Source organism: Ursus americanus, chromosome 26, assembly GCF_024610735.1.
Source record: "Ursus americanus isolate L20-20 chromosome 26, mUrsAme1.1.p, whole genome shotgun sequence".
Classification (NCBI taxonomy): domain Eukaryota; kingdom Metazoa; phylum Chordata; class Mammalia; order Carnivora; family Ursidae; genus Ursus; species Ursus americanus.
Genome location: NC_142152.1, coordinates 15,873,509 through 15,900,883, shown reverse-complemented (window position 1 = coordinate 15,900,883; position 27,375 = coordinate 15,873,509). Strand labels below are relative to the sequence as shown.

General features: G+C 53.5%; 2 protein-coding genes across 5 annotated transcripts in view; one reads left to right on the top strand and one right to left on the bottom strand.

Moving 5' to 3' along the window:
• The window catches only part of SLC8A3 (solute carrier family 8 member A3), a 138,511-nt gene extending 135,657 nt beyond the window's left edge, over positions 1–2,854 (top strand). The window contains 1 exon segment of the mRNA XM_045807929.2: positions 609–2,854. Coding sequence (XP_045663885.2) covers positions 609–985 — 377 coding nt within the window. The 3' untranslated portion in view covers positions 986–2,854.
• Positions 2,855–17,022: 14,168 nt separating this feature from the next.
• SMOC1 (SPARC related modular calcium binding 1) overlaps positions 17,023–27,375 on the bottom strand; it is a 152,964-nt gene continuing 142,611 nt past the window's right edge. Inside the window, exons 11-13 of one of the 4 annotated variants that reach the window (XM_087856065.1) lie at positions 25,204–25,448; positions 19,585–19,638; positions 17,023–19,104 (exon numbers count right to left, since the gene is read on the bottom strand). In XM_087856065.1, coding sequence (XP_087712191.1) covers positions 19,604–19,638; positions 25,204–25,448 — 280 coding nt within the window. In that variant the 3' untranslated portion in view covers positions 17,023–19,104; positions 19,585–19,603. The remainder of the gene's footprint in view (positions 19,105–19,584; positions 19,639–25,203; positions 25,449–27,375) is intronic. The other 3 variants (XM_087856066.1, XM_087856067.1, XM_087856068.1) reach the window with 3 other exon arrangements.

Genomic DNA, 27,375 nt, shown 5'->3' with positions numbered 1-27,375 from the left:
TTTCCTTACCTGTGAAATCAAAGGGCGGCTAGACGTCCCTGACAGTCCTTCTAATGCCTACAATCCATGCCAACATCTAAAGTCAAACAGCTTGCAGGGCCCTGTGCTCCAAATACTAACTACAGAGGCAGAGCCCTGCCTTCCTTGAGTCCGTACCTCCTGGTTCCCTGGCGTGTCCTCTGCCCCCATAAATCCACCCCCTAACACAATGCCGAGTCTGGGGGCGTTGTGCCATGACTGTTATGTGAGCTAATACCCCGCGTGATGGTTAGAATCAGGCATCTACCCTCAGCAGCTTCCCAGGATGCCAAGGTTCCTTGGGCCAACTCCCCTTCCTGAAAAAAATCATCCAAAGGGAACAGCAAACCCACTGAGTAAATATCAGGACCCGTAGGCCCTTATTCAGACCCCAGCAGTTGAGGAACCTGAAGCCCAGAGAAGTGAGGTGACCTGTCCAAGGCCACGCAGCCTGTTAGTGGCAGAGCCTTGCGTCTCCTTGCTGAGCTCGGCCTGGGGCACCAGCTGCCCTTTTGGACACACCAAAGGGGGGGGGGGGGTCCTCCGCGTGTCAGGTTCCCTCCAGCGCCCACCGTCTCTCCCTTTCGCAGACATGTTCGCCAGCAAAGCCGCCGCCATCCAGGATCTGTACTCGGATGCCTCCATCGGCAACGTCACGGGCAGCAACGCCATCAACGTCTTCCTGGGCATCGGCCTGGCCTGGTCCGTGGCCGCCATCTACTGGGCCCTGCAGGGACAGGAGTTCTACGTGTCCGCCGGCACGCTGGCCTTCTCGGTCACCCTCTTCACCATCTTCGCGTTCGTGTGCATCAGCGTGCTCCTGTACCGCCGGCGGCCGCACCTGGGCGGGGAGCTGGGCGGCCCTCGCGGCTGCAAGCTGGCCACCACGTGGCTCTTCGTGAGCCTGTGGCTCCTGTACATCCTCTTCGCCACGCTGGAGGCCTACTGCTACATCAAGGGCTTCTGAGCCGCGGGGCGGGGCCTCCTGCTACACCAGGGGCTTCTGAGCCGCGGGGCGGGGCCTCCTGCTGCATCTGGGGCTTCTGAGCCGCGGGGCGGGGCCTCCTGCTGCATCGGGGGCTTCTGAGCCACGGGGCGGGGCTCCGCAGCACACGCCTCGGACTTCTCCTAAGAGAAGGGCACTTGGCCACCGGGACCTCGCCGGGGGAGCAGCCCGCAGAGGCGGCGTCAGGGCTCGAGCCCCAGGAACCTCACCGACCAAGGCTCCCCGCCCCCGGCAGTGGGACTGAAAGGGCAGAGTCTTAACCAATCAGAGTGGAGGCAACTCCCACTTTACAAAGTATTTAATTCAATACAAACCAACAACAGCCACAAATCCACCTCCACCCCGTCTTCCCACCCGCGTCCCTGACCCATGGCAGAGGCCAGACCCTTCCACCGCCTTCTGGATTATTCCTTTGCTGCTTCTCCTTCCCTGGGGCCAGGGCTCCCGCTGTCTGCCGGTGCGGCACGTCCCCATTCTCTCCTGCAGCTGGCGAGGGTGGAAGTGAGTCCTATCCACACACACCCCCTGCCCCAGGCCACTTTCCAGTTCTCCTTCCGTAGCCATTACTGCGCTCGCTTTCCCATGAGGTGTCACTCATTGTTCGTTTCGTCTTTTCTTTCTGAAGTCAGTAACGAAGGTGCTGTGAAGGAACTCACGGTGGGAGCGGACAGGGACAGGTAGAGGCACGATGCTCAGCCGCACCCTCTCCCCCTCTCCCCGGGTAACAGCTGTCTCTTGGCTCCAGCGCCGTCCGCCACCCCCCTTCCCCCCCCCCCCCCCCGCTTTTCTTCTCAGTGGCAGAGGGATGGCGTTTGGGTGGAAGTGAGTGTGCACACCCACGTGGCGCGCTGAAGAACGGGGGCTGGGGCTGGGGCGGGAGGAGCTGTATATGCTTATGTCCAAATCCAGTTTAAAACAAAAATTCATGGTTCCCTTCCCTGCCCTTTCCAATTTATTCTGTCCGTCTGGCTGTGGCCGTATCTACACGTTTATCCTTCTGCAGGAAGACCCACCCCATGGGAGACAGGGGACAGAAAAAGGAATGGTAGGTGATGACAAAGGGCAGCTGGGGAGACAAAGGCATAGATGGCTTCTTCAGTATCTTTGGCTTCCAATCTGAGGCCGAGAAGAGCTGTCCACCTCGTGAGATCTTTAAGGGGAAAGATTATATTTAAAATGTCAGTGCTCTGGGGAAATTTCAGCTTCACCACCCCCTCTCTGTCTAATGTGCCACACGAAGAGGTCTGACTGTATTTCTTGAGGTAATGCAAAAACTGAGAGGTTGATAAGAAAACCAAGGGCTCCTTCCACCTCTCCTGGACCCCTCAGGTCACGTTTGAAAGCATTTTCACAAAATAGGAACTAGAATTTCTCATCTCTCCCACATTCCTGCTTGTTTTAAACCTCATGAAGCTCTTTTTCCAGCCTGTGGGCTATTTCTTGCCCCAGTAAAGAGGAATCTTAGTTGCTATCACCCCACAGAGCCTGGGTTTATAGAAAAAGAGATTGCCGTGGCCTACAGACCTTTTCCCAACAAATTTGGAAGGGACCTGGCTTTAAAACACACACGCTCGTGCGCACGCACACACACACGAACACACGTATGAAATCATCACAAAACTGCCCACAGATCTTAAGGCTTTCTGCATTGACATAAATACATTTTTTAAGGGAAAAAAGAAATTAAAAAACACCTGTTTAATTTTAAACACATTTTTTAAGAAAAAAATAACTAAAAAAGAAACAGTGCTCATGTCATAAGCTATGTTGACAGTTGCCAGTGGAAATGTTGGGTTGGTTTTAAAAAAAAAAATAAAAGCTCTACTTATATCTCTCTAAATACAGCTTGCTTCTTCCATGTTTCTTCAGGAAAAGGTCCAGGGGGCCAGCTGGGGTTTCTTCCGGAGCAGATGCCGTTAGGTGGAAGTGTTGTCTCCTATTTGTACCTCCGTCTGCATCCGCATCCTTCAGATGCCAGTGTTCCAGACCTAGTATTTTTAAAGCAAAAAAAAAAAAAAAAAAACTTCAGGGAAATGCCACCTGTCAACAGCTGGACGTTGGGATGCTGGAGGACAGAAGCAACAGAGCTGTGGCCATTAAGGGCACGAGCCTTTTGTATCAGAAAGGCACGGTGGGGCGGGAGTCCAGCCAGGCAAACAGGGCCCTGTGTTTATTACCAATAGGCACATTCGTTCATTCGTTGACTCATCGTTCATGCAACAAGGGGATTTTGAACACCGTCAATGCATTGAGCTACATTCTGTGATACAAGGAAAACCGCAAGCAATTCAGTCCAGAGGGGGAGGTAACTCTTAACCAAGGCTCTTTGGCTACGAGAAACAGAAACTCATTAACCTAGCCCAAGAAGCGGAGGGGGGCAATGCTGCAAAGGCCCGGAGGGAGGGGGCTCTCGTGGAACCCAAGACAGAAGGCACAGCTGGCAACAGGAGGCTGAAAGCCCTCAGGAACCAAGCCCACTCTCCCCCTCCCGCTAACGGCATAGTCTCCCCAGTCCTTGCTCCCGTCTCCCCCTCAGACCTGGCCCCTTCCTCTCCCTCCCAAGGTCCTCCCTCTGCTCTGCTTGTCTGACACATGGCCGAGCACGGCCACCAACCCTAACACTATGGCATGACCATACAGCTCCATTCCCACAACTGACTGGGACATCGCTCTTCTCTGAGAGTGAATTCTCAGTGGAGAGAATGTGACCCATCTCCCATCCCCAAAAGGCCATTCCCAAAAGGCAGAATCCTCTGTTGCAGGCTGCATCATGGTGGCTGGGGTGCCTGTAGATCGATAGCTTTGTCTGAACTCCTGGTCTGAACAACTCAGGTAAGGAAGGGGGTGACATATGTACTATTGCCCTTTCCAGAAAGCCAAGTGGTGGGAAGGAGGCTATGAAGCATGTGGATCACCAAGGTACGAATAAAAATTACAGCTCTGTGCCACCAGTGGTCTGAGAATGCCATGAACAGGTGCCACGGGAAACACTAACTCAGCCTGGAAGCTTCGGGAAAAACAGAGAATGTAACATTTAAGTAGGATCTTGAAGGAAGAATCTTCTGGTGAGGGGGCTTGGTAAGAGGGGTAAAACAGGATATGGTGTCAACCTGGAGTAATGATGGTTGGCATGGCTGCAGTATAGAGTTCAAGGGGACACAAAACAACACAAAAAAGGAGGCAAGGAGAAGGGTTTGGCCAACAGGCTCATTTAGTTCTTTGTCAGCCACTAAGATGGAAATGAAAAATGCCCTTTAGCTGGTCATGTGGTGGATGCCAAGTCACGAAACCCATTTGTGCTTATCATTCCCCCTTTTGAGTCATTTCTGGGTTATCTAGATGTTAGGCTTTGTCGCGGGAGAAGCTGGGATAAAGCAGAGTGGATGGGGAAGAGGGTTGAGAAGAAGAGCTTGGGGACCTGAAGACCTGGGTGCTGGTCTGGAGGCCGCCATTCCTTAGTTCTGTGGACCCGGACCGCTCCGTGTCCGCTCTGCATCACTTTCCTGATCTGCAGATAAGCTCTTACGTGGCCTCAGAGGCCCATGACTTCTATCCTCCGCTCTGGCGTTCTGGAATACGTATGCAAAAGTGACATGTGCACGTGCATGCTTGTATGCATGCACGTGTACGTGTGTGTGTGTGTGTGTGCGCGTGTGTAACATCAAACCGCCTATCACCCTCACCCGACACAGCGTTGCAGATGTCCTTGCGCAATTTCTTGGCCCCGGGGCCTGTGTATTACTGTGAACAAAGACATTGCCAGCCTTTGCGCATATGTTCGTTTTCAGCACTTTTTCCTGACTGAGCCACACTTTCCCGTTCTCTTGATTCGTTTATTACCTAGGCTAATATTAGCTGCTATAATAAATAAGCCCAGTATCCCAGAGGCTTGGCAAGAAGAAAGTCTGCTCCTCACTCGTGCCATAACCCAGGGAGGATGCTCCCTGGTAGCAGGTAGCTTTCTTCCGCACGATGATTCAGGAGCTCATTTCCTTCTATTTTGCAATTTGGCTGCTCTTCGGCGCCTTGGAGTGTTCTTCATCCAGTGGCAGACGGGAAGAAAATTGGAGAAGACACATGCACTTCTAACTGCCTCGGCTCTGAAGTGATGCTCACTACTTTTGCTTCTGTTCCATTAGTAAGCGCTAATCACTTTATCCCCCCCAAAGGCAAGGGAGACTGGAAAATACAGACCTGGCTGGGCAGACACTTCCCAGCGTCCACTCTGTTTTACAAAAAAAGGAACTTTTTATGAATGTGTGCCTCCTCCACAGCCCCTCTGTGATTAAAGAGAGATATTTTTAATAGCAATGGCTAAGAGCAATCTGACCTATGTCTATGTGAGGTTTTAGGGGTCATAAAAAGCCTTTTATATGTATGTGTTTGAGTTGGATAAGAACCACACAGGTAGATATTATTCTCATTTTATCACTGAAGTCCTGAGTGGCTAAATGATTGCCAGGAGCACATAGATCTTAGAGGCAGGACACAAACCCAAGTCTTCTGACTCCAAATCTAAGCTCTTCCCAGAATATCATGGCCTCTGATGACAAACACCAGAACAAAGCGTGAGGCCCCCAGGAGGCAGATCTAGCCAGTGAAGGAGCCCCTTGGGAGCAACGAGGGGCCAGGAGGGAAGGCAGAAGAAACCAGCCAGCAACTGGCCCTCTCATCCTCCTTCTGTTCCCTTCTTCTCTCCTTTGTCTCCATCCTTGCTGAGCAAGGAGCTTCTTCTACAGGCAGCTGAATGGACTGATGTTCCAGTAAGAGTCAAACTGGTAGAAATTTCCAAAAGGTAGAAATTCCCAAAGGGTAGAAATTACCCAACGGTAAAGCGATCTGGGTTGAGGAGTCTAACTACCGTTAACAATGAAGAATTACCCGGCCCCAGGGTTGGGGGGCTGATTAAAAAGACATCTTCTTGGGAAAGAGTATCCCAAAAAGATTCCTGGAAAACTGCCCTAGTAGGTAAATCATGTGACATTTATGACATTTGCAGAAAAGAACAGAGGATCAAACTGTCTTTATAAGAAATGAGATTAGCCTTTACTCATAAACTCAAAGGGAATTCATTATTCTTTCTTAAATATCTGGAAAGGAGGTGACCCAAGGGAAACTCTCCTGGTGCCTCAAAATCCTTAGACTCTGATTTCTAGTCTTAGTCCTTTTTGCTTTGTCTCGGGTTCTTCCTGTCCACATCAGTAGAGCTGGTTGTCACTCCTTTTCTCTCCAGTCCCCTTTATTAGAACTTCGGATGACGTGAATGGAGTTACTTCTACATGGTGTGGTAACTATTCACTCTTCTGCTATGATCAACGCCTCTGGCTTGGATCCTCGTTCAATTTCTCTCTCCATGACCATAAGGCAGCAGTTAAAACCTGGTGGCCAGGAAGCTTGATGGTTTGATCAGTGAAGTGTTTTTTTTTTTAATGGAATAATCTTTAATGTCTTGAAACGAAAGCATTTTGCGTAAAAATGTGGACTTGGGTTTCTTTGGCCAGATTGTATGGGCATTCTCATGTGGCAACAATCCAACGGAACTGATAAATGGCCACCCCATAGAGACAGGGTTTATGTTCTCAGTTCACTAGAGTCCCTACCCAGCCTACCTCTCTCAGCCACATGACCGACCTGGGCCCTGGAACCATTTGTGAGTGTGACACCTGCTGTGGGGTCAAGGCTTCAGGTACTTCCATTTTGGCTTTTCACATATTGGTGGGTTCCCATTTCTACAATTCTGATGGTAGACTCAGCCAGCATCTCCTCTGGATGAGGCTCTTCACTTGGTGGAATGACTCAGACCTTCTTTCCCATAAAATATGAATGCAGTGCTCCAGTTTTTTAATGACCAGTTCTTTCAGGCAAGGGACTATGAAGTGGCACCCCTAATGAATCCTCACATTCCCCATAGTCCTTCTTTATCTCATCGTGTAGCAACAACCCAACTTACCCCAAGTAATTAGAAGAATCAGCCCACCAGTGCAGTGATCCTCTTCTCTGCTTCTTGGTTTTTTTGGCATAAACTGCCCCAAATGACTAGGGAGCAGGCTCAGCTTCCAAATCATCAGAACCACAACTGTGTTCTCTGGTGGAAACATTTCTCCCTTGGGCATTAGGGCCTCCAAACCTACTGAGCCCAAGGTTGTAGGGACAAAAAACAAAACTCTTCAAGGGGTTTATTAGGCATAATAATGAGAAGGATCACCCACCCCCATCTCCACCTCTTGGTCTCCAGACTTATGTATCTGGGTTAGAGGCAGTCAGCACTATATGCTGATCTCCAGTTTAGAGAATAAGTGCACTCAGTAGGACAGCATCCCAACTTAAGGCATTATCTCCTAGCTGGTGCTGTGTTTGAGCCTACATCAGGTCATTCCAATATGGTATCAAGCCAGCTGCCTTTGAGTAATGGGAAATGTGCTAAGACTAGTGCCTCTGATCAGAGGCAATATTGTGAAAGGTATCATGGCAATGGATAAGGCATGCTGAAGTCCATGAATGGAAATGTTAGCAGAAACCCTAAGGGTACATCCACACCCAGAATTTGTGTCCCTTCCCTATGAAGACTAACCGCTACCTCCTTCATAATGGGCATGATCCAATGTAATCAACCTAACACCAAGTAACTAGCTGATCATTGTGGGATATAGTACCATATCAAGGGCTTATCAGTTACTAGTAGCAGGTTGCCCATTCATCCATGGATGAGCCAGATGAACCTTGTTGATGGGACTCATGTACTCCAGCTCAACCATAGTCTCCATCTTTGTTGCCAAGGCCATTTTATACACGGTTCACTGAACAAGCATCAGAGTGACAAGGGAAAAGGCCAACTAAGATCTTAAGCCCAACTCGTAGCATGAGTCAACTTATCCATCTGATTACTGAGAGCCTCCACCACCATGATCGGTTTTAAGATGGCATTCATATAGAGCACTAGTTATCTTTCAAAGCCTCAGTGATCCAGTCACCCATTATCCACTGCGTACGAGTCAGTGTAGATCCATAGTTGAGGCCAAAGTGGACAATCACATATACTGCCTGATGTTCTGTCCCCTGGGAGGATTTCCACTCATCACAGTCTTTGAGGACTACCCAAGTGGGGCGATACCACGGCGCTGTCCACTTCTGGCTGGTGCTGGAACACCGTGCAGATCCACTCCTGTACTGGGTTTGTGTTTTCCTTCCTTTATTAACTGATTGCAGAGAATTCTCTGTGAAACCATAGTGTGGTTGAAGGATAGGTGTGGACAGTGTTGGAAATTCAGGACCAGCATTACCCTCATGATCTCACTGAACCACCATGGCCACCCTGTGAGAAAGGATTATTATTCCCATTTTACAGATGAAGGAACTGAGACTCAGAGCAGACAAGTGATTTGCCCAGAGTCACCTAAATACTTCTGAGCAGCACCAGAATGTATACTGGAATCCACCTGATTTTAGAAACCAGGCTCTAAACCAATGATTCTCAAAGTATGGTTCCAGAAGCACGACAACAGCATCACCTGGGAATTTGTAATAAGTGCAAATTCTCAGGCTCCACCCTGACTCCCGACCACTGGGGATGGGTCCCAGCAAACCGTGGTTAACAAGCCTTCCAAGTGAATCTGATGCCTGTTCAGAGGTGACGTCCACTGTTCCAAACCATTATGCTCTACTGTTCCCCCTTCCAATTCTCTCATCATATACATCTCATTACATGCTCAAATACACTGATAGCAATACTACTCTGTAAACACAGCCTCTATGTCTTTCTGTTGTGTCTCCAATTTTACCTTCAGATGTGCTGGTTGCATAATTCTTCCCACGTAAACATCTCAGCATCTCTCATACACCGTTTAAGTGCTTTACTATAACTGCCCTCGTTCAGGTTTGCAAGATATTCTCAGCTTTAAGGTGGTAGCTCTAATCTAGCAGAAGAGCAAATGTGAACGGTTATACCCAGGCGGGGGTATGTGCTAGGCTGGAGGTAGGAAGCAGCAACATTAGATTCTAAGGCAGCACGTAATGAACAAAGAAGGTGGGGATTTTTTCCAAACAGAAGCAATGCTTGGGTGGAGTTTCAAACATGACCAAGAAGAATAATTGTTATTGTGGGGATATTTTTGTTTGAATCTTAGTTCTTTTTTTAAAAAATCAAACAAAAAGAAAATCTTTTCACCAGCTCAAAGATCTTAGCTAACTTCCCCCCACCATGATAAATTAAGAAAAGACCTTAAAATAGAGACTCCAATTTTAACCAGTTCCCCCCAGAAAGCTCAGTGCTGTGGCAGAGGTAAGAACAGGGTGGTTTGGGAGCATTGAGGAGAAAGAACTGACAATAGGATGGGGTGAACCAAGTTTTGAAGGGTGAGGGCATCATCAGCCATGAAGACAGATGAGGGCACCCGTTCCAGACAGTTGAACAATGCTGTGGGGAGAAGCGATCGAGAACAGAGAGTGGTTCTTTTGTAAAGATCTGGGTTCAAGTCCTGCTGTCATATGACTAGCGAGTGACCTCGACTATGTCACCTGAGGTGCTCAAGTCTTGTATTTTTCACTCAGTTACATACTTGAGATACTGCTGTCTACTCTAGAGTTTGGGGGGAATAAAACACATAACTGCTGTAATTTATGCATCACACTGCGAGGTAGATTCGTGATTACTTATGTTGATCTTGACACTGCTGTTGTTCCAGGAGGAGACATGCAATGTGAAGGCTTTGAGTAGCAGGTGGGACAGAGCGCTGTCACACGACTTGCAGAGTGTGCGGGATGGGGAGCAGCAGGGTTAACCAGGTCCACGCCAGGGCAGCATGGCGATACCACAACAATGGGATTGTCTGTTTTTGCAGGAAAGTGTGCATGGGAGGAGTGGCTGAAGATCAGGACCAGACCAAGAAGTTTAGCTTCTTGGGCTGAACTGAGGCAAGGGATTTATCCCAGAAGCTATTGTAGTAGTCACTCTAGTCTGCCGCCGTAAAAAATACCACAGGCCAGTGGCTTAAACAACAGAAATTTATCTTCTCCCGGCTCTATAAGCTAGACACACATTGTCAAGGTGCCATCAGGGTTGGCTTCTGGTTTGGCTCTCTTCCCTGGCTTGCAAATGACCGCTTTCTCACTGTGTCTCAGTGGCCTTTTCTCTGCACTGACACATTCTCTGGTGTCTTCTCTTCTTCTTTTCTTTTAAGATTTTATTTATTTATTTGACAGAGAAAGAGAGAGAACACAAGCAGGGGGAGCAGGAGAGGGAGAAGCAGGGAGCCTCATGGGGGGCTCCATCCCGGGACTCCGAGATCATGACCTGAGTCGAAGGCAGCTGCCTAACTGACTGAGCCACTCAGGGGCCCCATCTCCTCCTCTTCTTATAAGGACACCAGTCCTATTAGATCAGGGCCCCACCTTTCTGACCTCATGTACCCTTAATTACCTCCCTTAAGGGACCATCTCCAAATATAGTCAGAGTGGAAGTTAGGGCTTCAATACGTGGATGTTGCGGGACACAATTCAGTGTCCGCTTAGAGGGACTTTATTTTTTATTTTTTATTTATTTGTTATTTTTAAATGATTTTTTATTATATTATGTTAGTCACCATACAGCACATCCCCGGTTTCCGATATAAAGTTCGATGATTCATTAGTTGCGTATAACACCCAGAGGGACTTTAAGAAGGAGAGCACCATGATCCAATTTGCCTTTCGCTTAACTCTGCTGTCTTAGCCGTCTACATGGTGGGTGGTTGAGGTGGGGAGTGGGTCGAGACCAGAGGCTATTCACAGCTATGGACTCTCGCAGGCGTCAGATGGAATGGTGGCCGTGCGGGTGGAGAGGAGGGCACAGAGAATTAGGAGGGGAACTTACAGGACATGGTGACTGACAGGAAGGACAGGGAGAGAAGGATGGTGAAGGGAGGAGGCACGGAGGGCTCTGGGCTTCCAGGCTTGGGGAGGGGCTGGCTGGTATGCTCAGCATGGATGAGAGGCAGGAGCGGATGATGGGTCCAGTTTTAGGCATCGTGAGTTGTCGGGGCTGGGGGGCACCCCAGGGGAAGCTCCAGGAGCCCAGACTCTGCAGACCTGCCGGGCTGGGGTCTGAGACAGAGACAATCTCAGCAGGAGATCTCAGGTGTGGTCGCCAGTCTCCTGATGATCTATTCGGGACTGAAAATAGCCCACACGCTGCTCTGCGAACCTTCTAGTCACAAATGTGAAAACCTCAAACGCCAACAGCCTAGCAGAGACGGGTTAGCCTATTTCTAGTTTGTTTTTCCAGTTTGAGGTGTCTCCTTCCTCCCACCCCTCTTCCTCCACCGCCACCATGCTTATCATCCCCCCTCCCATGCTTTTCCCCTGGGGCCAACCCATCAGCCTCTCTCAGCCACTCTCCTGATCACTTCCTGCCTTTTTTTTTTTTTAAGATTTTATTTATTTATTGACAGAGAGAGACAGCCAGCGAGAGAGGGAACACAAGCAGGGGGAGTGGGAGAGGAAGAAGCAGGCTCCCAGCGGAGCAGGGAGCCCGATGCGTTGCTGGATCCCAGGACCCTGGGATCAGGCCCCGAGCCTAAGGCAGATGCTTAAGGACTGAGCCACCCAGGCGCCCCACTTCCTGCCTTTCTTCTCCCTCCCCCTGCAGGCCTCTGCCTCTTGCTTATTTCCCTCCCCCCTAAGCGTGCACATCTCAGCTCTTCATTTTCTTCTTCCTTTCCTGATAATAGGCCCCATCCTGTGGATCCCCTCCAAGGGAGCCCTCCCACACCTGCCCCACTTGCTGAAGGTGTATTTGCCACGGCTTTCTATTGGTCAATAGCCCCTCTTCCCTCGTGGCCCTCAGCCTGTTTGGACCCCTCCCTCTCCACGTGTGTCTCCCCCCTCCCTGAGACACGGGAGCCTTTGAAGCAAGGCCGGCTTACCTGTGCATAGTACAGCACAGAGTCTGGCCGGAAAGAATCTCGGTCTGAGAGGACAAAGGGGACTACCCAAAGCCAAGGGTGGTGGCCCAGTGGCTAAACCACAAAAGCTGATCTTCTGACTCTCAGTCCAAGACTCATCCCGAGACACCTGGGAACGGACACCGCAGGTATCAAGGGCCACACAGGCCCCCAATTCTCAGGTGTCTCGGCCACACAGGCCACTCTTCTCTCACCTTGGCTGGGCTCTGGCTGCTGCCCCGGGGCCCTCCTCACCGTCTCCCCCCCCCCCCCACCACACCCTGCCACCCTCCCTGAGGATAATGCCACAAAGTTTTCCCGCCCTCCAGCAGCCAGCCTGTGCTCCCGCTCTGCTCCCTGGCTGTGTGCCGTCCTGGTCCAGGCTTCCTGGTCCCCAGCAGGCCCCTTCCACGCCCAGTCAAGGGTTTTGAAGGGGCTTGTGTTCAGGGAGGTCAGCTCAACGTCCTGGAGTCAGCTCAGCGCAGCCCAGCACGGCTCCGGATCTCGGGAAAGCAGAGTCCCCATCTTGAACAGGGAGGAGGTAGGCCTGTGGGAAAGAATTGCTAAACCCTGGGTGGTGGGGAGGATGGGAAAACTGCAGGGACCAGGGTTTCCACTTGGTGGTTACAGGTCACATCTTTGAAAGGACTCCCCTTGAGGAGATCCAACAGCTTCCACGGTGCCAGCGTTGCAGGGGCTACTGGTGGTAATTTAGACCATGTTTTTATACAGCCCAGAGAGCTGTGTGAGGAGTGAAGATGAGTGGGGCCCCAGGGGTCCTACCGGGCCCTGGGGTAGATGCCCCAAGAACAGACCCATCTGGGGCAGCAGGCCCATTAAGGTTCTCAGATGGCGGGAACCCCCGGTCCTGGGGTTGGAGCTCCTGGGGTTCCTTTCTGGGATCAACTTGCCTTGCATCGATCCCTAAACCACCATAACAGCATGCTGAGGGGGGCATTTCTATTTCCCCAGAATTCGTGATTAGGTTCCAAAACTAAGGAAAATGTTGTGAAGTATCCCCTATCCTAAAGAGCAACAGTTGGCACCTGATGCCCTCCCCGAGGAGAGCCCGATCCTTGCAGCAGCTCTGCAACTAGCCCCATTCGATTCCCTAGAAGGGTGCAGAAAGCGAGAGGAGGGCAAGAGCCCGAATCACTGCTTTGCTTCCTCTCCTCCTCCCTGCAGCTGGAGAAGCAGGGAGACTCTGGGAGGATTGCTCCTGAAGGTTTAGGCCGGCTGCAGGCCGGACCCCACATTTTGCTGTCGGCTGTCTGTGATGCAGCAGCCTGGCTGACCAGCCTCCACCATCTACGGCAGCACGGCCGGGAGAGGCCGGGAGAGGCCGGGAGAGGCCGGGAGAGGCCCGGAGAGGCCCAGAGAGGCGGGGAGAGGCAGGGGAGGCAGAGCCAAGAAGGAGGCCCTGAGGATCAACCTGCACCGGCCAGATGAGGCGTGAGTGTCCCATGGGTGAATGGGCACCCCAGAGGGGAGCCAGCCAGGCATGAGCCATATCACGGTTACAAAACCGCAGGCAGGCTCCTTAGAACGAAGTGGACATGGGGTACACCGGTGTGGGGAGGTGCGGAAGAGGTCAAGCCAGGGCTGACGTTCCCACAGAAAGGCCCTGCACAGTGGGGAGGCCCCCACTCCAGGACCTGACATGGGCCCCCTCCAAGATCCAGCATTGGGGTACCCCCCACACAGGGGGCAACCCACGCTAACCTGAGAGGCGTGCGCTGCCAACAGGGGAAGACAGCTGTTGTCTGCTAAGGAACCTTCGTGGGTGTCCACTCCCTCCTCCGCTGCCCCATCCCTTGGAAGAGCTGGGTGCTGAGAAAGCAGAGGGCTTGTGGTCGCACAGTGGGACCGACCCCCTGCTCTCCGGCCAGCAGTCAGGGTGTCCACTCGAGGTGGTGCCGGAGCAGCAGGGGGAGCAGGAGCTAAATCAAGCCAGAAATCCAGGTGTTGTAACAGGTGGAACTGAGCTTATAAATAAGGGAAGAAGCCAGGAAGTTGTCGTAAGGGATCCACGGCACAGTGGAAGGGAGGCGCAGTGGAGCACTGCAGAAAATTGTGAGCACAGAGGACACACTTCACGTCTGTCCCCAGGGCCCCGAGATTCCTCGGGGGGCTCTCTATCCTGAGTTCTCAAGCACTGGGGAACCTCAGTCACCAGCGCTGTAGCTTCGAGGTGGAGGGGGGCCGTGTTGAGAGCTCAGGGGGGGAAGCGCATTCAAGCTGTTCCATAAATGCAGTCTAGCGAAAGCAATGGACATACGACGCACCCCATCAGCTGTGAAACACAAGGCCTTTTGTTCTTGGACAATGTAGAAATTGCAAGTTTTTAATCAATATGAAAAAGAAAACACAAAGATAGTCTATGCGGTGATAGTTACCAGAGTTGTTCACCAAACATTCCTAATTCTACTCTGGGCACTTACCAGCTGCCTTTGAGTTAGGTGGGAACCATGCGCGGTTTGCTTTAGTCAATGAAACATGGGCCAAGTAACATGTCACTTCCAGATGGAAGCTTTAGGAACCAGCGTGCAATTTACCATGCTCCCCTTTTTGCCCCCACAATCATGGAGGATGGAGTCTCCCTCAGCCTGGGTTCCTGAGCGAGGACAAGAAAGAGGAGCGCCCCCTGCTGACGTCTCGTGGCTAAGTTGCAGGAAGGAGAACACCTTTGAAATTGAAGCCATTGAGGGGCCAGGGTGTGGGCTACTGCAGCTGATCCTGGCCTCTCCTGATGCTTATGAGTAGGTTAGCAATGTGCCCATTGCCGTTGCCCAACCACGTATGCAGCCCCTCCACCGTCAAGTGTGTGAATGACCAGGGTTGTCCTGGTCAGGTAGGCTACGTACAGGATCGTGGACCATTAGCTAGAGTCAAAGCTGTGGGCAAAGGGACCCTCATAGAGTGCCCCTTGTTTAAGGGAAAGAGGGAGGTGCAGACAGAGGAAGGACTGAGGCTGCATTGGTGAGGTGCTGGCTGGGGGTGACTTGGAAGAGTAGAAGGAATCAGCCAGAGTGCTCACCCAGATTTGCAGAGAAATAACAAGAGAGGGGCGCCTGGGTGGCTCAGTCAGTTAAGCGTCTACCTCCGGCTCAGGTCACGCTCTCAGGGTCTTGGGATCAAGTCCTGCATCAGGCTCTCTGCTCAGCGGGGAGTCTGCTTCTCCCTCTGCCTCTGCCTGCCACTCGCCCTGCTTGTGCTGTCTCTCTTTGTCAAATAAATAAATAAAATCTTTTTAAAAATTAAAAAAAAAGAACAAGAGAAACCTGTGTCCCATACTTAGCACCCTATTCAGTGGGCAGGCATGTAACTAAGGTCATGATCCTTCTCCGTATGGATTCATGGAAGTCACACAAAAAGGAGTAGTGATCCAGGCTGTAGGGAGGAGGGCTTGATTTCGTAGCCCAGCAGGAAAAAGGTCAAGTTTCCCCAGTCCCCACCTGCACAATGGAACAGAAGGCAAGGGCCACAGAGCAGAAGGTGGGAGTGCTGAGAAGGTCTGCAACCACACTTGTGGCCTCGTGGGTCATTCGGGAACTTGGGAGTAAAGGGCCAGGTGACCAGCCTGGCTCTCTGAGATTTTATCCTACAAGGTGTGGGTGCTGCCAGCTTCCCATCCCCCCTGGATCCCCTAGAGAACCAGGGGTGCCTACCAGCCTACCCCTCCTCTGATGGCAGCACAGGCCCAGCGGTACTCCTTTCCCACGTCCCGACTGAGAAGGTCCTCGCTCTTTCCCTCCCCACAGAGGCCAGGGGTGGCTCAGCAGCCTCTTGGTGAAGGAAGAAATGGGGTGGATCCATCTTTTCCTCGACTGCTCCTAGTCATGGTCCTCCTGCCCTTGCGGAAAGCAGAGGGAGACTGAACGGGGCTGCAGGGCCGGCCCGATACTCACATGTGACCTCAGACCTGTCCTCCCCCACACTAGGCTGGGTGTCTCTGCAGGAGGCTAGGTCTGCCCCAAGTCTTCCACTGCTGTCCCACATGAGCAGAGGCCTCCCTTCTCCCCCCACGAATCCCTGAAGCCCGTGATAGGCCTCTACAAACCAGGGGCTTTTACTGAGACTCTAAGCTGCTTAGAGAAAAATGCTCTCAGAGCCAAATGCAACCACCTGGGGTCTGAGCGGGACAGGAGGGGAGAGGCTGCTGTGCTAGCCCCTGACGGGACGCAGCGGGAGTGGGCAAGACAGCTGAGGGTGGGTGCCACCAGCAAGTCTCGGATCCCGAGTCTGGATTGTGTAGCGTGGAGAGAAAGCTGCGTCTCGCTGGGCTGTGGTAATCAACAGGCCGGGACGTGTAGACATAGCGCGCGCTGGGGCCGGGAGTGAGCCCGGAGACGCGGTGTCAGCACCAAACCCGCCCGACGACAGGAAGGGGTGACACTCGTTCCCAGGAACACTTAGCTGTAGAAAGGGTTAGGAGAGAATTTTCAAGAGGAATTACCTTCTGCTCGCCAGCAAAGGGCAGAGGGGCAGAGTGTGGCAAAGGAAACCTGGAGGGGGTTCGCAGAGGGTGGTGGGGAAGCCATTTCCGAGGACAGCTGGCCCAGAGGGGGTGAAAGGAAGAGATGCTCCCCTCAACTGCCGATCCCCACCCTGAAGCCCCCCCAGCAACGGGAACCAGACCAGCAGCCTCAACCAGAATACCCCAGAGTTGGCACGGGCCCCTTTGGGGGTCTGCACCCTGTCTACAGCTGCTTCCCACTTGGGGTCTTGAGATGGGGCTTATGGCCGACGTGCCCACCCCTACCGGCCTGAAGCTACGGAGCGGGCTTCCCCCCCAGCCCTGCCCCCACAGCATGGCCTGAAACATTCCCGACCTTCCAGTGACAGTTTGGGGCTGGGGGGGCAGCTGTACAAAGATGCCCAAACATGGTAGGTGAGGGCCAAAGGGATCACTGTCCTCACAGCAAAGTGTGGTGACACCTCGAGGTCGCTTCAGGGTTCCCTCCTAGTCTGACAACTCGGACTGCCTAGAATCAGAGTACCCGGACCGAGGAAAACCACCAAACTTTTAAGAAAGAGAAACCTTTCCATCACAGGAAGCCACCCAAAGAAAGAGGCAACAGCTACCAAGCTTTACTCATTTTTATTTTTTATAAATCGAGCTACAAATACCTCCCTCCCTCCTCACAAAGGAACACAACACAGCCTACACGTGTGAGAGAGACGATGCCAGGCTTGGGGTCGGGGAGGTTCTGAATTTCCACAGGGAGGCGCCCTCTCTGTATTTTCATGCTTCCTCCAGGCCAGGGATAGGGGCCGGGCCTCCTGGAAGGTCCATCCAGCTCTAGCACGCTGTGTCATCTGGTCCAGGACAACGGGGGAGGGGGGCTCCCTTTCCTCTTTGCCATGTTGGGATGAGGCCTCTAGTCACCCCGAGACAACCTCTAGGACCTGCTCAAGAACCTTCTCTAGCCTGAGGCCCCACGAGAGCATGTCCTGAGGAGGCCGTGCTCCCCCGCCCAACTCCGCCCTGGGCACTCCCTGAGCATGGCCTCGAGTGGGCCCTTGCCTATGGTGCCGATGCCTCCCGGGCCCGAAATGGGGTACACGGTCTCCTGAGGTGGGTGCACTTATGGGAATGCTGGGTGGGATACGAGATGTCCAAGAGCAATTGATAGGGGCAGCAGTCCTGGTCTCCCTCCTCTGATGCTGCCACGGCCACTCACTGGAAGAGACGCTCAGTGTCACGTGTTGCTCTCCGTCTGAAGGCTGTCTGGATGGGCTCGGCCACCTGGGCAGAGGAAGGCTGGGCAGCCTGCAGTGGAACCCCAGCAACATGTCTCTGGAAGGCGAGGCCCAGATTTCCCCCTAGCTGGGTTATTAGCCCTATACTTCGGCATTGGGGGAGGGGGGGCAGAAGTACGAGGCCCAGGATCCGTTTTGCTCTGGAAATGGCCTTGAGCCTAGAAGCCCTTAGGAGCATTTGAGGGAACAGAAGACCCTCAGTATTGGGTTAAAAAACAAATAAACCACTGAGTTACCAACAAGATGACAAGCCGTACTCCTCCCCCAGGCTTGTCATCACCAGTGAGAACAGGACGGCAGGGGAGATACAGAGTGGAGATGAAGACCCCGTCTGACCCCACTGCTGAGAGGGCCAGTCTCGGGAAGCCTCGCTTGTGTGTTTGCAGGGGGCTGGCACCGCACTCATCAGTGCTGGCCTCTGTCCTCTTCCCTCCACTGCTTAAACATCCAATGTCTACTAAATAGAAGGCCCCACGGTATGTCTTTTTCTTCTTTGCCTCCCTTCTCGTGCTTTACAGAGTAGATGCTAAACACAGGTGAATCGGTTTCAAATGACCTAGTGCAAACCGTCTGAGGATTGTCTGCTCAGTGGGTGACGAGGATCCTGGCGTACCCACGGACGGATTCGGGGCCGCCTGAGGGTCCGGGGAGCAGGACCACATGGGCATGGGAGAACTGGTGCCTGTGTGGGCTACTGCCCTCCCTCTGGGGGCAACTCCCATCTGTCCCCCAACCCAACCTCCCTTTGGAAGGCCACCCACCCAGGGACCTGCCAGCTCTGACAAGCAAAGCCAGGGCAAGACCCTCCTCCCACCAGAAAAGGACCAAGGAGTCTACGATATGATCGCAGGGCTCCCGTCTTTATGCATACAGGGGTTGGTCTCCAGATGGAATCCAGGTGGGCTGGGGATACAGTCCCAGGTTCTAGAAAGCTGGGCCGTGTGTCCAGAGCCCCCCCACCGGGAGCAGGGAGAGGGAGGGGAATAAACAAACAGCAATGTCAACGCCTGTACAAAAGAACTATACAATTTACATATATATTTATGTACAGTATATAAATCTCTTTCTTCTCAGTCCCAGCAACAAACACCCTCCCGCCCACCCCCCCCAAAAATCCCCTCAAAGTTGTCAGTAGCAGATCCGAAAACTTACAATAAGAGAGAGAATAAACAGTCTTTTTCCCTTTCCTTTTCCCACTGTGGTATTAGATACTGGTGTTTAAAAATGAAACCAAAAAGAAAACACGCAAATGAGAGTTATCAAAAGTGCAAACACGGTGGGTACCACTTATGTTACACGGGATGTGGCCGGGCCGGGGGAGCCGGTGGCGGGTGGTCCATCCTGCCTCCCAGGTCTCTCCACCTGCCCTTTGGTTTTCCACTCCTTAGACAAGGCGTCCTACTGAGAAGGGGAAGCAGAAGCAAGAGGTCAGAGGTGGGTTTATGAGACGCCCCACCGCACACATCCACTCCCTCCCAAGGGCAGCCTGTTAGACATGGGCTGGGCAGGACGCAGGGAGCCTAGACTCGCAGATGGGCCCGAGTTTCACCAGGCCACGCTTTGCCACCGTTGTGTACCACAACGGCCCCTGCAACAAGTCTGGCATTCCAGAGAACGAGGCCTTGCCGAGGAAGCAGGGCTGGGGACGTGCAGTCTGTAAAAGCCATACTACACCCAGAGAGCAGCCTTTCACCCGGGGGGGGGGGGGCAGGCATGCCTTTATACTCAGGGACCGCAGGATCCCGCAGCACGAACCAATCTTTCCCTCGTGTCCTCAGCAAACAAAAATGGAAAACTGGGCCAACTCCTCCACTCCTGCCGTACTACCAATGCTGCATTTAGGGGGCCCACGGAGGGGACCCCCAAGAGAAGGCAACTTACTGAATGGGTTTGGGCCTGCTCATCTTCCCTGGGGGGCGCTGCCAAGACTACCACCTGCAACAGATAGGAACATGTGACACTCCAGCGCCGCTGACCCGAGAGCCGGTAGAGACTCCGGCGTGACTCTGTGCTTGGGCGCCTGTCCCCCCAGCCCCCAGAAGGAAGAATGCATTCAGGACAGAGCCAGGTTGTGTGGCCGTGCTTCCTGTTCTGTGGGGGTTGGTGGCCCTGTCCTGCCTGGGTGAAGCCACTGCTGGCCAGCACCCTTAAACACATCCCTTTTCTGTGAGGCCAGGTGCTCCCTGGGTGCCTCTCTGAAGCCCCCTGAGCTGTTAGCTGAGAAGGGCTTTGATGCAGATGGACATGTGCATAACCTTTTGAGTCCTAGTTCTCTGAGTCACAGAGCACCAGGGGTGGAGGGACTCTCAGTGACCATCTGGTCCCACCCCTTCACCTAATGAATTTGGAAACTGAGGCTTGGAGCAATTGAGAGAGTTAACCAAGGCCCAAGTCTCACTCTGCTAACACCCACTCTGCCCTATAGGGTGCTGATGGGTCTTGGAGGCTCCTACAGGGCCCAGGGCTCCTCGAGGAGGAGTGGGAGCTGAGAGGCCAGTGCACCAAGAGCTGGGCCAGCACTGTGTGACCCCTGGAGGCCATGTGACTTTGTGCACCCACCCTAACGCCGTTGGGTCAGTCTACAGGATGGGACTTGAGGCCACAGCTGTGCGGCCTCGCTCTGCCTCTCACAGGGCTGCCTTGAGGACTGACTGAATGCATGAAGTGGAGAAAGGGCTCTGAAGAGTATGAAGTGTTGCGGGAACCCACACCCACCCATGGGTCACGCGACCCCACAGCTCAACGCCCCCCTCTCCCAGTTCTGCTAACATTCCTAAGACCTGAGAAAGAATGACAGAACCCAGGATGGGAGGCCAGGTGCGGGGTAGATACTGATATGTCCGATTTTACAAACGAGGAAACAAGCCTGGAAAGAGTGATGGGTTCGGGGGCCAGCAGTGGGCAGCGACAGAATCCCACCTGACTCCGGATCCCACCATTCATCTGCTCCGTCCAGCAGCGGCCTCTCTCAGCGGGAAGCAGACAGAGTCACACGGAGACACTGGCCTCCTGGTAGCGCCCGCCAAGCAGAGACTTGGGAAACGAAATGCATGCCCGGCTGGGAGGATCCAGCCCCGCTCGTGGAGGCCCACGGCACTAATCTTTTACCCAAATCCCGTCATTTACCCCACGGAGCAACTCTATAAGATAGTTACAAAATGATCCAACTGTCCCCGTGTTATGACGGTGGTACTGAGACTTGCAGATGGCACAGCTTCTACGTGTGAACTCAGGCGTGGCTCTGTCCTCCCAGGACCACACTCTTAAGGGGAGTTGGGGGTGGGGGAGGAAACGCCAGAACGCAGGGCAGGCGGCATCCTCGGGCAGTGCCAAGGGGGGGTTGGGACGTTTCACAAACGGAGGAACTAGTTGATGGTCACCGTCCTGGGAGGCATCAACCTGGGTGACCATCAACCTGCCGAAGATGTTTTACTCACCGGGAAGGACCAGCTAAGAAAGAAGGCCTGGCCCTCAGAGTGTCTGACCCCTTCCTGCCGTGCACACAGCTCAGCTCCCCTGTGAGCGGTTGGGTTAGGAAAAATACCTGTGTTCACGAGGCATTTCCAGAAAATGTGGTCCCTGAGACCCAAAGCAACACTGGTTCCTAAACCACGTGTGCCCCCCCCCCCCCGCCGCCGCTCCCTCGAGCCCCCCACCTGGCCTGCAAGCCCCTCTCAGCCCACCAGAGGGCACCACATGACACCAGATGACCAATGCCTGGGCTCAGGCCCCACAGACCTTCTACCCAAGTGGCTTTTCTGCGGCTCCAGCTCTGCGGAGCAGAGGGCCCCAGGGAAGCTGCCTTCAGCCCGTGAGCACGCTCCTCTCCTACTACCAGTTTCCTTTGTGCATCCCCCACGAGCCAGGTTACTGGGCTAAGTTCCTCACATGCCCCATCTTCACGCCACATCTATGAAGTAGATACTATCATCTCCACTGTGCAGACAAGGAGACTGAGGCTCAGAGAGTTTAGAGGACTTGCCAAAGATTACAGGGCCAGCGAGTGTCAGAGCCAGGATTAAAAGCCAGGTGTGTCTGACTTCAGAGCTTCTGTTCTTACCCACAGCCCCAGCCCCCGCCTCCCCTATGCCTCTCACTAATGGTCCTTTCTCCTGCAGGCACTGCCTGCTTAGAAACTATGGGTCTCCCTGCTGAGTTTGCTGGTGGCTCCCTGCTCCCAGCAGCCTCTACTCCCATTCACACCCCCCCAGGTTGGGTCTGCTTCCCCACTTCTCTGGACTCACCCCTGGTCTTGTCTCCCTTGGCCTTCCTCAGGCAAGCAAGACTGGCCTGTTCACACAAGGGACGATTTTCGAACACTCTGGAGTCCTTCTCACGGAGGGGACAGCATTCTGGCCTGGAAATTCTGAGGCGGGGTCCAAGTGCCAGCAATGATGCTACCTCACGTGTGACCTCTGACCTCGAGCAAAGTGCTAGTCCTCTCTAGGCTCATCTGGACACCTCGACTGCAAAATGGCCTGAAGACACATGCACACACAGATGTGCACGTACACACCCCAGAGAGACACGTACAGACACGCACGCAGGCACGCCCCATGTGCAGACCACACACACACACAGGTGTGCACTCAGACGTGCACACAGACATTTGCCTACACACACAGACGTGGCCGCGGGGACACACACAAACACGCCTGTGCACAGACACACACAGAGACACGCGCAGAGACACAGGCGCCCCAGCCATATTTTCAAGCAGGCAGTGCGTTCTGGGATCAAGAGCCGTCCCAGAGCTCTCAGGCCTCTCCTGTCCCACTCCTGGGGTGAGGAGCTCAGGAGGGAGGTTGACAGTATTAGGCCAAGAAAGTGCTGGGCTGCGCTCTGAAGCACTCTAGAGGCCTCCCCGGATGGCGCTGTGAGGGTACCTGGACACTGAAACCTCGGCCGAGTGTGGGGTGAGGAGGAACAGGGCTCCCTAACTATCACATTCCAGGTGACAGTTTTCCTGGGTGCTCCCCTCAGGTCCTGCGCAGCAGCCAGGGTTGGCAGACACCTGGTGCCTGGTGAGACTTCAGAACAAGGCTCAAAAGCCCCTCTTGGCTCTGTGGACAAGAGGTCACCACACCCGGCCTCCCCTTGGCATCTGAGGGCTGCGTAGACCAGAGGGGACTGAGGGCAGAGTCATACGGACCCCCGTGGGTCCGTCGTTCCTCGGCGCTTGCGTGCTCCTGGGTGGGCCCGGACTCTACACAAACACTGTGTGGTCTCTCTCCAGTACTGGTCCTCTGCCCATGCTCTGGGAGACAAGCGCAGGCCCCAAGTGTCGCCACAGTGGGCAGCCCCCTCACTGGGGGGACATGCATTCACTCGGCTGATGAGGATGCGATGACGCCAAGCACACACTGGCGGGGGGCCCAGGGAGACTGCGCTACAGGTGGTGAGTGCGGCTCACCAGGCAATAATCTTAAGAACAGGAATGTCGAACTTCTATCCAGTTCCTCCACTGTCTCAGGCCCTGGATAAACGCTTTCACTCACTGTCCCACTGAGTCAGCACAACAGTCCTAGGGGGTAGATGCCCTGCTTCGCCCACTTTACAGATGCAGAAACTGAGAGCCAGAACCGTCGCGTCGTGTGTATATGGCGAAGCAGCTAGTCTGCGGCAGAGGCAGGGTCTGAGTCACGACACTGCACTGCATCCTGGGGGAACACAGAGGCGTCCTCAATCAGACAGGAGTGGCCAGAGCCATGAGCTCACTCACCCAGGGTCACAGGCCCCGGAGCCGGGGTCCCTCGTGGTCACTCATCCACTTCCTGTGCTACCCGTTGGGCTCGGTGTCAAGTGAGGGTCAGCGCCAGGAAAAGCCCTTGTGTTTTCTTCCGGGGCAATCTCCGCTTTACCAAAGCTTCCACTTCAAATAAATTGGCATCACCCGCCCAGACCCTTCACCTGCACCGCAGAGCCACCCACCCTTCAGGTGCGTCCAACTCGCCATGTCCAAACCACCCTGGTGGTCTTCCCCCTCTCCCTACGCCTGCTCTGCTCTTCCTTCCACGTTGCCCCACTCTGTGAACAGACCGCCCCCCCAAACCAACCTCCATCCCTCTGTCCCCTCGGTCACCAGAAGCGCAGCTCTAGCCATCTCGCGTCCACTCACTTCTCTTCACCCCCGCTGCGCTCTCCTAACTCGAGCCTCTCATCTCCCGCCACAGCCTCCGGTGGGTGCCCTGCCTTGCTCGTCTCTAACCCATTTCCCGCACTGCAGCCAGAATGATTTTCTAAAGCAAAACCAATCCAATTATTTCTCTGCCTGAACCCCTATGACAGCCCTCCGCTGCCCTGAAGAAGTTGAGACTCTTCCCTTGCCTCCTGCCCCCCCCCCCAGTTCCTACCACCTTCCAATACGCATTTCCGTCCCACTAACCTTCCGGTTCCTTTACTACTGTCCCCTCGCCTCCACACCGTCACTCTTCTGTTGCCATAGCTGAGAACACCCCTCCCTCCACGGACCCCCTGGCTCGGCCATCTCCTACCCATTGCTCAAGTATTGGTTTAGACCAGGGCTCGGCAAACTGACCGTCAAGGACTAGGTAGTAGATATTTTAGGCTTTGTGGGCCACGTACAGTCTGTCATTTGTTCTTCTTTGTTGAAAATTACATCCCGTTAAAAATATAAAAACTACCCTTAGCTCACAAGGCATACAAAAATGGGACTAGACGGGGCTCGTGGGCCATGGTTGGTTTAGACATCACTTCCCGCACCACGTTTTCCAAGGCTGTCTACCCCTGAGCTAGTTTAAGTGCCCCTACATATGTTCCTACAATACTCGCACTTGTTCTATCATGACAGAATCCATGTTCTCCTCCTCTTCCTGGGCTCCCAGCCTTCCTCACTGTGGGGTGTGGTCTGGTGGCCGTTCCAGCCCGTGAGATAGCAGAGGTCATGTGTGTCACTTCAGGACTGGCCCATAAAACTCCCCCATGTGCACTGCTCTGTGCTTGACTCCATCTGGCTGACTGGGAATGGAAATGAGCCCCAGGGTGACCTTGAAGCCACATAATAAAGATGTCGGAATCATTCTCAGCCAAGATCTCAGAGTGATTACACAGAGCAACCTCCACTCTTATTCGTCCCCCTACACACACACACGCACACACACACACACACACACACACCATGACCTGGAATCATGCTGAACTATTACATGGGCAAGATGAACAAATTCTCCTGTGTTGAGCCATTACATGTGTGGGTCTCCTTGTCACTGCAGCTTGGCCTAGCCTAACACACTCTCATAGCACTTAGCACAATGTCTGTAAACACTTTCATATCTACCTCCTTGGTAGACTGTGGAAGGACAAGGATTGTATCTGGCAACTCCTTTGCTGCACCAGGCAAATAGCATAGAGCATAACACACTCTCAGTAAGTAGCTGAATACAGGAGCACCCGGGACCCCCTCTATGGGAGGAGCCCTTGGTCCCTGTGCCTGGGTGGGCCACGTCCTGGAAGGCCGGGAGCACGGGAGCGAGCACTCACCTTCTTTGCTAACACCCAGGCAGCCCTTCAGCTCGGGCAGTGAGATGACCTTGTCCTTGTTCAGGTCACAGTAGTCAGTGAAACGCCGGGCACACTTCTTGGGCTTGGCTTTCTTCTTCACGTAGCGCTTGAAGGGCTTCATCTCCCGCTTGTTGATGTCACTGCTGCTGTTGCTGTCGAGCTGGCTGAAGTACCAGTGCACCACTCGCTCCTCCAGGGTGTGGCTGGGGTCCGGCTCTGAAAACCTGAGCCACAGGCAGACCCCCGGCCCGCCCCCGCCCCGGAGATCACCACTCAGGATCCTGCAGGGACCATCCACCCCGTGCGAGTCTCTCCCACATGGTCAGAGATCACCACTCAGGATCCTGCAGGAACCATCCACCCTGTGCAAGTCTCTCCCACACGGTCCTTGCACTGCGCTGCTGGCGGCCGGGGAAAAATGGCTCTTCCGAGCCAGAGACCTCCCAGCCCCACTCAGCTGGCAGCAGGATCGAGACATCCTCTCCAGCTGGACGCTCAAGACGGGATAGTTTATTTCTCTAGGGTCCCTAAGGGGGTCCCCCTTATTACACGAGCCTGTCTCGCCCTCTACCATAGCCAGGAATGTTCTTGCACAAATGAGGGTGCCCCAGATATACTGGCTAGATTTAATTCACCTGAGCAAACCGCAGCTGGGATCCAAGCTGTCTTCCTGGCCTGGTGTTCGCAGCAGGACAAGCTGCTGTTCGCACAGGAACATGAACGCTCAACAAACGGGACTATGGGAAAGCGTGCTCTGAACACACACACACAGACACACACACCCCACACCAGGCCAGGTTCTGGGACGAGCGCCCCTGGCCTCGAACTGTTCAATGTCTTGGTGAGACAGAGCCAGATTCACAGACATCAAGCAGTGACAATTCGGTGTGAAGCTCCCACGGCCTGTCACTGTCAGGCACCAAGTACGGTAGGAATTGAGAGAAGAAGGTAGTTGTGATGGAAACAAAGGTTCTGAAACTGGCAAGTCCCAGACCTTCTAGGGGTAGAGGTTTTAAGTCTGGAGGTCTGGGATAGACCTAGGAAACCACAGGTATACGAGACCCCCTGGGGATTTTGCTCAGAAGTACCAGACTATAGCAACCACGAAGGCTCCTGGGGGTCAAGGTGCACAGTAATGACCACACATCTAACACAGTCCTGTCTACACGGTACATAAAGCGGCAAGACCAATGTTTTTATACACATACCCTACCCATCCATTTGATTTATGTATGCGCTATCTCCCCCCCCCCACCAAAAAAAAAGAAACATTCAGAGTGCTAGCTAATATTTAAAACTTTCAGAGCCAATGACAGTTCTGTTCCAGAGGGGGTGACTGTGGCTCCTGTTCCCAGGGCGTGGCACTGAGTCAATATGGCCCAGGCGCTTGCGTTCAAAATCCTGGGCAACTTTCCCTCTGTGAGGGGGGGTAAGGCTGAGGTTGGGAGGCCAATACCTTCAAATAGTCTACAGGGCACTGGGTTAAACTACAGCACCGCCATGGATCAGAAGTGGAGGCAGAGGGGCTCACTGTCCCACAGGGATCCCAGACCAGGGGTTCCGGGCTGCCAGCACATTCTGAAATTGTATCTGGCAAGAAAAATATCCAAGGCACTTGTCAATACCTTGGGGTTCTTCCCTGGGGTTTGCTGAGTTTTCCAGAAGGGAGGGGAACCATCTCTGACCCCACCCTTATGAACGAACCAGCAAACTCTTTCCCTTTCCCACCCCCAAGTGACCTCAACGTTTAGGGGAAAAGAAGTCTCATTACCACAAAAAGCTCCGCATCCCTGCTAAATGCCCATTGCTAATTAACTGGATTGCAGTCCTGGGCAGGCCCCCTGGGCATCCTGGGCTGATTCCCAGACAGCACAATCACTCGATCTGCCAGCAGGACGTCATCCTGACAGGTTTAATGCAGGGAGTACCTGGGGAAGGTGTGAAGGACCATGGGCCCTGGGCTCTTTGGGGATCTGCCTAGTCTGTCATGGAAGGGAGGCTCAGAAGGTCTCTGAAACAGACATGGAGTTATCGGTGTGGAACTCGGCTTTCTGTCTCTGCCAGCACATGGTATTTGGTGTTTTAGAGCTCCATTTTACCCACAACATTCGATCTCAAGCCTGCAGGGTAAACCAGGTGAGCTGCGGAAAA